The sequence below is a fragment of the Nanorana parkeri genome, unplaced genomic scaffold (assembly GCF_000935625.1).
Source record: "Nanorana parkeri isolate BGI_ZX_2015 unplaced genomic scaffold, ASM93562v1 scaffold415, whole genome shotgun sequence".
NCBI classification, from domain to species: Eukaryota; Metazoa; Chordata; class Amphibia; order Anura; family Dicroglossidae; genus Nanorana; species Nanorana parkeri.
In genome coordinates this window covers 1,131,753-1,141,360 of record NW_017306683.1, presented here as the reverse complement: position 1 = coordinate 1,141,360, position 9,608 = coordinate 1,131,753, and the positions used below count along the sequence as shown (strand labels likewise).

Below are 9,608 nucleotides of genomic sequence, written 5' to 3'. Positions count from 1 at the left end.
CCCCCTTTAATGCGGCAGGGAGCAAAACCCCCCCCCCCCCTTACATGGTTGGTCAGTGAGAGAAAAATGCTGTTTGCAATAAAATGTGTAATAACTAAACTGCAAACAAATAAACAAAACTAAAAAGACAACGAGAAACTGTTTGAATATTGATGAAAAGAAAAAAATTTTTTTTTTTTAAATGAGCAGAACAGAAAATGGGCAAGGAAAATAGACATTAGTTAGAGACAATTAGGGTAAGAGGAAACTAATGGGATAAATAAATGCAAATTGTTTTTTTTTTTTCCCCCACTTGCATGGTTGCTTTAACCCTGTCCCTACCATCGACATAAGTGGTAACAAAAATGTTCCCAGCCTTGCCACGTCAGTATGCCTTACGTCGTTGGCATTTACCATTCTGCTATAAGCTCATGATCACTTTAACGACCATGAACTTATATTAGAACGGTTCCCCTGAAGGTCCTCTTCAAATTAATAGCCATCAGCGACAGCAAGGATCCGAGGAGAAATGGCCAGCGGGAGAGAGTAGGTAGTCACTCGATCATGATAGAGCGGCATGAGAGAGCAGCGAGCGGGGAGGAGAGCCGCCACTGTCATGTCAGTTTCAGGATATCTGATATTTACCGATCCTCTGTGCAAAGCAGACACTGGAGTGATCATCTGATCACTCCAGTGTTTGTAAAAAAAACTGGGGACACATTACTTTGTGTCCCCTGTTATGAATGAACAGGAAGTGCTTTACATGGCTTCCTGTTCATTCATGACTTTCTCAATGGGGAGAAGCACTCACTACAGAGGCTTCTACCCATTCAGAACCTGTTGATAGTAAGGAAAGCCTCTGTACCGAGTGCTTTCCAATAATTTAGAACAGAGGCTGCAGAAAAAAAGAATTGAGAACTCAGTGTGTCCCCAATTTCTTTTTCCATTTCAAAAGGGAAATGTCAGGAGTCTGTTTAGACCCCTGATATTTTGCCAAAGACCCAACAGTAGAATATTTTTTTTTTAAAATAAATTAAACCCCCCCATACACATAACATGTCAAAGCATTGTAACATGGTGTGTTGCAATTAAATGTATGCCTGTATCATTTTATCACAACACAAACACCAACACAGCGCAAAAACAATTTTTAACATAAGTCACTTGCAAAAATGGCGTGGCCAGCTGAGGTGTAAAGCGCTCCAGGGGACTTGGCAGCGAAAGGGTTAATTATTGCCATGTTCAGTTTAAATTTCAGTAATTTGCTTAAATTAGACAATAGGTCTATATACATTTGCATTATAGTTACAGTAATAACTGTGGTAGACCCTGGTATATTAAAAAAAGAATGACAAAAAAAACTCACCACTTAGGAAGGCCTCCAGACAGAAAAGTTTCACTTTCTTCTGGCGCTCAATCAGATTTGGAATATTTGGTGAAGGAGAGCATGGTCCTGTCCAGTAAACCTTGCACTGGCAAAGTCGAACAGCATAGACAGCATGCCCGCTGACTTCCAAGATAAGTCCTCTGTCCATGACATCCAGCAGGCGGCTAGTGTACAACTTCTGCCTCTCATTTACAATCTGTTCTGGGCCTGGAAATCTAACCTGCTCCAGACTGGTGGGACCAAAAAGTTCTTCCTGGTTCGGCATTGGGCCTAGGTCACCATAGAAAAGTCTGCAGCCTTGAGGGTTACTGACCGTCATTGTCTGACCCATCTCTTTTCCCCTGTAAAGGAACTGGATCTCAAGATCAGTCACTGCAAAAAAAAAAAAAATATTATACATACCATACCATACATACACACCCTGAAACATCTAACACAGGAAATGAAAAATACAAAACATACACGAGTAAAGTCCTCGCATGCAAATACATATTATATGGCATAGGCACTCTTAAAGTGTCACTAAACTCAGAAGTTAAACCTTAAAAAACACATTTAAGTGCCTTAACTATTACATTAAAAATGTAGCTTGTTTATCACTCAGTTGTAGAGCCTCAAATCCAACACTGTCCTTCCTTCTGGAGGGTGGCTACTTTTGTTCCCCATGGTCCCTGTGTGTGTTGTGAAGTAGCCACCCCTCCAAGCTCACTCCCATGATAGCTAATTTTTATTGAAGTTATAGTCTAACTAAAGATGAGATTGTAGTCCATCGCAGGAGTAAGCTTGCAGTGGTGGTTACTTAGCAACACACACAGGGACCATGGGGAACAAAAGTAGCCACCCTGCAGAAGGAAGGACAGTGTCCGCACCAATTCAGAGATGATTTGATCATCTACAGCCGAGTGATACACAAATAGGATACATTTTTGTTACTAGTTAAGGTACATGAATGAATTTTTAAGATTTAACTCCTGAGTTTAGTGTCACTTTAAGAGTGTATATGTCATATAACATATTTGCATGCTAGGACTTTACTTAAGTATATTTTTCATTCATCTAGACTGATTATGACCTTTACACATTGGGACTAATTGTACAACATAGATATGGCGCACAGCAGCTTTCTGTGATGGGGTGTCAATGATGCTTAACTGCTCCTGAATTCAGAGTAGCATTGCCAACTCATGTAAACCGAGTGCGCCTGCTTGCACAACAGCAGCATTTTAAAAAACTGTTGACGGGGGCATGGCTATCAGCATTGTCATTGCGGATTCAAAAGCCTGTAGCTCCTCAATCTGCACCTAGTTCTGCCTGCTTTCTGGATTGACAACACTGCCTCTGTTGCTAGAAGTGGGGGGCAAAGTGAGACCAAGGATTTGGCTGCATCATAGAGAGGAAAATTATTGGAGGAGAGGAGGGTCTTTTAAACAGATTAAGTGACGTGTTTCCTGTGTGTGGGGGAGGAGATTCCATCTCGTGATGCTGTCCTGGAAGACTAATGGAAATAGAGTTACCGGTAAGTCCTAACTCTGAATTTTTACTCTTGAGGCGTGTGCATCATTTTTTTTTAAGATAGCCTTTAAGTCAACAGATGCCATGTTACAAACAGCAACCGAAAAACAATAAAACCATAACAAAGCAAATAATTTGTTTGCCTCTTATTTTATGGGGTTATGATGATAGCAAAATACACAATACAAAAGTCTTTACTATTGAAAGTCAATTATGCAAACGCTAAAAAGAACATCTAGTACATTAAAGCATTTGTCCCACTTCAGTCAGCACTGGGATCGTAAAGGTAGGAGTCAAGGGCTTGGCCTACCCCTCTGCTCGTAGGTAATTTTATAGATCGGAAGAACCTGATCTATGAGCTTATTTATCCACTCAGAGAGGGAGGTGAGGGTTTATTCCAGGGGTAGCCAAACTGTGGCCCTCCAGCTGTAGTGAAACTGCAAATCCCATCATGCCTTTGGCTGTCAGAGTCCTGCCATGCCTATTGGGACTTTGTTTCCCACAGCTGGAGGGCCCCTGGTTTATCCACAACCTAAAAGGATATATATATATAATTTGGAAGAAAAGAATTCCATGACTGTTTCGTATGCGTGTAGGGGAAGATCCTCAAGTAAACAAATTGAGAGGTGACAAGCAATGGGTACGCCCAAACGTGACTCCAAAAAGGCCATAACCTCTGACCAAAAAGGTGTACACCAATGTACAGGACCAAGATCAATGAAAAAAAAAAAAAAAAATAACTCCTTCACAACATATTTTAAAGCAATAAGGAGAGGATTTGAATCCCAACCTATGAAGAGCAAGTATACTTCATCTGTATCATTTTTTTTCTCTCTGGGAGCAGGTAAGGGAGGGTATACAAGTATCTACATATTCTAACCAATCTTCAGAAACAAGGTGAGTAATCCAAGTCTTCCATTTATTATTAACGTTCTGGAATCTAAGGGTCTGACAGCTACATAATTCCGCATAAGAGGTGTAAACTAAATTTAGTCGAACCCGTCTGCGTAGAAGTTTCTCCAAAGCTGGTTAGGACAGAGTAACACTTTAGAAATCATTGGCATGAAAACATTTTATTGTTTTTTTTTTTCTTTCAGCTCCTGTACTGAGTGTACTTACTAGGTAGGGAGCTAATCCACAATTCAGGAGAACCAAAAAGCTCCACCCCTCCTGGGGTTGGGGGAACCTCCATGTCTTGCGGTTCTGACTTTGGCCAGTTTGGTTCAGGAGTACAGCTATCTAGACTTGCTGGAGCCATGGGAGAATCTGAGAAGATACATGAGAAATCAAAGCATGTTTAAATTCACACAATGCCAATACATTACAGCTGCAATAGACTTCTGAAGAATGCACAAAATACTACAATTTAGACTTCATCAACCCAACCACTGGATTTTTTTTTGTTCATTTAGGCAAGATGTCACAATTTCCCTTTTGTAAATATATTTCAGTACATTTTTTTTTTTTACTATATATACAGATTATTATGACCACCTGACGTTTGTAGGCAAATTAGCTATAATTTTGCGCTGAAGTTGCTAGAGGGCCAGACCATTATAAATAGGGAAGCAGGTTCTTTACCACGACAGTAGAAGTGATTTTTTTTCTGAAGATATATGAAGATAAACAACGCGATTTACCCATATCTTCAGTGTATCTGTTCACATATCTTTACCCGTCATGAATATATACACACACACATATATATTTTTTTTTAACAGTTCCTCCAAATATGACCTAGCATTGTTCAACAGTAGCTCTCTGGTTACAGCAGCAAAATAGTACAGAGTATAATAAAAAGTAAATACAGGTCACATATTTGTGTCATGAGTTTCATCATTCCCAAATCCTGACAGACAGGCTGGGCAGCATTACTAACCCTTAAAAGGAACTGTCCTGTAAATGGTATATTGGTGTTTTGCAAAACCTTTGTTCTATTTAGCTGAAAACCAGTAAGTTATTATGTGTGAAAATAATACCCTACAATAATAAGATCTTTGTGCATGTGGAATGGCTTTGTATTTCCATTGGCGGGCAGAAAACAAAGCTTAAAAATGATCCGTGAAAGATGACAGTAGTTATTGTTTTCTAAACAATTTATTTTTGTCTGAATGACTACTGCTATATACGTGTTAGAGGAGGAATGTAACTAAAGAGAACTCTAATAAAAATGTTCTACAAAGCAACTTTAATGTAACCTTTTTTTTACTTGAACACAATCATATGAAGCTTTATGGTGTTGAATAGCTAAGAAATGTTAAACAGCAACAACAATATCCGGCTTTATGAATCAAGGTAGTTATGCATAACAAAAATTATATATTAAATACAATAGAAAGCAGCATCCACTATATCAAGTGGTGATATAGCTATTCTGACATTATAGCTATACCGTCCCCAATACCAAACCTGTCTTCAACTCCCACCAACGCTTCAGCATTTAGTTACACGAGAAGATATACATAGACTTCCAAAAGTTAGTGGAACTTAGTGAATTCTTTAAATAAAGGAGGCAATTAGCATTTTCATGAGGGATCTGAAATAGCAGCCTTCAAATTTCTTGAAGTACATGGCTTCATTAAACTCAGATTTGCCATAGGAAGCTGGGTGTTTCACCAATGACAATCATACAGACATCTGGCTTCAGAACACCCTTGGTTCTTCACACCCTATTCAGCCAACAGATGATCTGGCAAATGTAGGAAAAGCTCAATTCCTCCTCCTCCAGAAGAGGAGGAACAATCGGCTGTTAGTTGCAAACATTTCCCAACCTTGTGCTATAGCAACCTTCTGCTGTAGATCTAAGCTCCCTTCTAAAAATTATATCTACACTTCCAATTGGTAATCTGTTTGGCGAAAGAAAAAATATTGTTTTAAGAAGGTGGAAGAATGTGATCTTTGCCAAGAGATCACTATCTTATATCTAGCCCTCCTTGTATCAATTTCAGGCATCTTAAAAGGAGAACTATGAGGTGAGTGCTTTTCACTCATCCTCCTAGTTCTAGCCGACCTGCGACAATGAAACTGTCACAGGTCGGCTCAGTAGATCTAGAAATGAGCGAACACATACCGGCGTTCGCTCACTTCTCGATCCTGTCACAGCTCTCTGCCGTGACAGGGGAGGGACTGGATTCCTCCCTCCCCGATCCGCCAGCGCTGACTGGCGGAACGGACGGGGGAGGGGGCGGGTACAGCTGGCTCTGCCTCTAGAGAGGTAGAGCTCATGCAACTGGGCGGATCCAGACATAATTGTCGGGATCCACTTTAGCTGTGGCGTCTCAGTATACCGCGAGCTGTAGCTCGCGGTATACTGAGCTTAGGGTGACGGGAGGACGCTAGTTCGTGTCCTCCCGTTACCATAAGGAGAACTATGGGGAAAAGCCCTAACACCATAGTTCTCCTTTAAGTTTGAAGTTTACCCAACAATGTAACCTTTTAATTGTACCATATGCTAGAAAATATACTGACACAAACCATTGATTGTCAAGCCATTAAAAGGCTCCTGGATCGGGACATGCATCTGTGACTGACTTATATCATCCTCTTCATACTCATCATCATCCCATGGAGAAGAACCAGTAGAACCTGCCACAGTGAAAATAACTAAATTAGAGACATGGGTACAAAAATATGAAAAATCAGAACACCAGTAGTATCTCTGGAGATGTTCCAAAAAGGACTAGCTTGGGGTTCTACAATAAAACAGTGCCAAAAACAAGGGCAAGTGAGCAACCAAATAAAATGAGGTTAGAGAAAAAAACAAAAACAAACCATTTATGATTGGTTGATATGGATTACTACTCAATTGACAGGCTGCTCTATGCCTTTCTTAACTTGTCTGAATGTGTAGTATACTGCAGCTTTAGTGGAGTACAAGCAATAAAGTCATGTCAGTTTTATCTAGTTTATGTATGCATGTAGCTAGAGTTAAACTAATCTACAGTGTTCCTAGTCTGTTAAAAAGCATTGTCAGGCAGAAAAGATTTATACCTGCTTGTAATGAACATATACACACACATCTATATCTATCTATCTTTAATTATAAGCTCCCTTGTAGCACTTTAGTATATTTTGCAATGCTCACATGTACAAATTCTAATCTTATTTAACCCAATAATTGACGTGCACAAATTCAAACCTCAACCATATTACAGAAATTACTGTGCAAATAAACCAAGGTCTGCATTTTGGATGCCAACACACCCTTTGGTTTTAATCTTACCTGGGTTTAGGATGGGACCTTGGGATTGAGGTATGTCACACACCTCATAGATTTTAATGGGGTTCATTGGAACTTCTTTGGTTCCATCATACATTAGTTTAAATTCCCGACTCTTGTTAAGTGCGCAGCGCAGTTGGGCCTTCCACTTTGCTGGATCAGGATCATCAGCTCCTTCTTGATATTTACCAGTCTCTACAGCCCATGCCTGTAAAAGATACAGTATTCCGTATAATTTTACGTCAGTAGTAGTTGAGAAATATTCCAAAATGGAAAATAATTTTCCACATTTAACAGAACATGTCTAACACTTCCACATGAAAACTAAGAAGGAGATACAGGCAGCTCCAGTTTTTGCAGCTCAATGCATTATTTGCAATAATCATTAACAGAGACTAGCTCTTAAAATGTCAATCATTTGTAACCAAATACCTCCATCTCCCCTACCTCCTCCAATTTCTCTTTTAGTGTTGGTGTAAAAACCTGTATAAATAACTATACCATTTAACAGACAAAAGGTATTCTATTGTACTAAACTTTTTTTCAATCTTAGCATGCAAAAAAGGAATAGTAACCTTGTGTGAATACTGAAAGGACAGTAATGTCTTGTTAAAATTGGCAGCCAAGTGGCTGCTATGCATGTGCTTGTTTGAGGACTACAGGTTTATTGGCTGTCAGTAGATAGATAAGCTAGGATCAGGTTGACAGCCTCATAGCTTGCATCTTTCCATCATGTCAGTTTCCCATGAAATTAGATCTGTGGATTTTGTGTGTCCAAAGATAGGTTCCTTAGGCAAAATTATGCCTTATTAAAATGTGAACAAAAGGGGGTTGACTGACAAAAAAAAAAAAATGTATACCTAAACAATTTGTTTTGTTTGTCACTACTTTACTTCTTGTAATTAAAAGGAAAACATACTGGAAAGCTGGCCATAGACACTAAAGGGCGGACGGTAAGACATGCAGACTTGATCAGACCGCCTTCAGACTTCATTGTCAGTCAACACATCCCTAAACTTAACAGGTTGGGTCAGATCATGTTTAGCCAATGGGGGAAGACAATAGAGGTTGACCATAGTCACCTCTGCTTCACTCTAATCAGAGTGAAAATAGCAATAAAAGAGGCTTTTCCAGCTTGTCCATTCACTTTTTCCCCAGGTAAGCCTTGGCTGATGGTGTTTGCAGGTAGCTTGTCAGGTGATCTGGCTGAAAATGGCAATAGTCTAATGGCTCCAACAACTCCAAGGTACTCGGAGAATCTAACCACTGACTTTTCTTGGTAGTAAGTGGACAAATTAGAAAAACTAGTCGAACATTGGTGTTTAGAGACCCAGGCGCAGATAGTCGCTGGAATGTCTGACATACACTATGAGGTCTATTCATAAAATTGTTCGCTTTGCAAAAGGAAAGTCACAGTGCATTATGCCCATTAGATGGAGGAACTTGAACACAGGAATTTCCTGTGCCATTTTAAGGTTTGACTGGAGTTCATTGAAAATGGGAGGTCTCCTTTAGCTCACGTATGGTTAACCCCAAGCATCACTTGGGCTTGTATGTGAAAACTGTGTTCCAAAGCATTACCTGGGATGTACACAGTACCTCGAGCCCCAGTAACACTCAGGGTAAATGTTATGGAGGCCCCGTTTCAGGATGGCAGAGCTGAGGGAGGAGGTCTACTGATCCTCTGGTCTGTCAAACTTTGTTGTGAACCCAAATCACATTAGGTATCACTGAGCACTTGTGGAGTGAGGAATAATACTAAGGCTATTTTTAAGAGTCAGCTCTAAACTGCTTCCTGTCTCACAGCTGCAGATTGTGGGCTACAGGACAGTTTTCTCCTCCAGCAGGCGTCTGTAGAGCTCGGAGAGCTCAACACTTCACCCGTGCAGAGGACAGTGCTCCCAAAACACAAGGAATGCTGTACAAAATATGAAAATATTATGTATCCTAACACAGGTATTTGCTGCTCACCTTGAAGATTGTATTTTCTTCTTCATGCTGGGGGCTATGGCGTGTTGCATGTTTCCATGGTATTTGAAACCTCTTTGCCTCCCTGTCTAGCCATACAAGACCTGGATACATCCCGCTGTCCACCTGAGCCACCAACCACGGCTTTAGCCGAACACGTCGTGGGTGCAGAGCCATTATCTGAAAGACAGGAAAGAATTCATACATTTTTATATAAAAACACACAGATTGTGGGAATTGTCCTGGGAACGGAACTCAGTGACAACATTTGGTGCAAGATATTACTTGTTTAGTCAAATTTATCTAAAGATGCTCTTCAAAAGTGTGGATTAAAAACACATTTAAAAAAAAAATTAAATACAGAGAACACACTAGCGATAGGATAGCTATAGGATAGATAGCTATAGGATAGATAGATATAGGATAGATAGATAGATATAGGATAGATAGATAGATATAGGATAGATAGATAGATATAGGATAGATAGATAGATATAGGATAGATAGATAGCTATAGGATAGATAGATAGATATAGGATAGAT

At 39.8% G+C, this 9,608-nt stretch overlaps 1 protein-coding gene across 1 annotated transcript in view; it reads right to left on the bottom strand.

Moving 5' to 3' along the window:
- The window catches only part of IRF6 (interferon regulatory factor 6), a 12,131-nt gene extending 2,889 nt beyond the window's left edge, over positions 1-9,242 (bottom strand). Inside the window, exons 1-6 of the mRNA XM_018559755.1 lie at positions 9,069-9,242; positions 7,101-7,305; positions 6,353-6,463; positions 3,998-4,144; positions 1,346-1,738; positions 1,234-1,263 (exon numbers count right to left, since the gene is read on the bottom strand). Of these exons, the coding sequence (XP_018415257.1) occupies positions 1,234-1,263; positions 1,346-1,738; positions 3,998-4,144; positions 6,353-6,463; positions 7,101-7,305; positions 9,069-9,242 (1,060 nt within the window). The remainder of the gene's footprint in view (positions 1-1,233; positions 1,264-1,345; positions 1,739-3,997; positions 4,145-6,352; positions 6,464-7,100; positions 7,306-9,068) is intronic.
- Between the last annotated feature and the right edge of the window lie 366 nt (positions 9,243-9,608).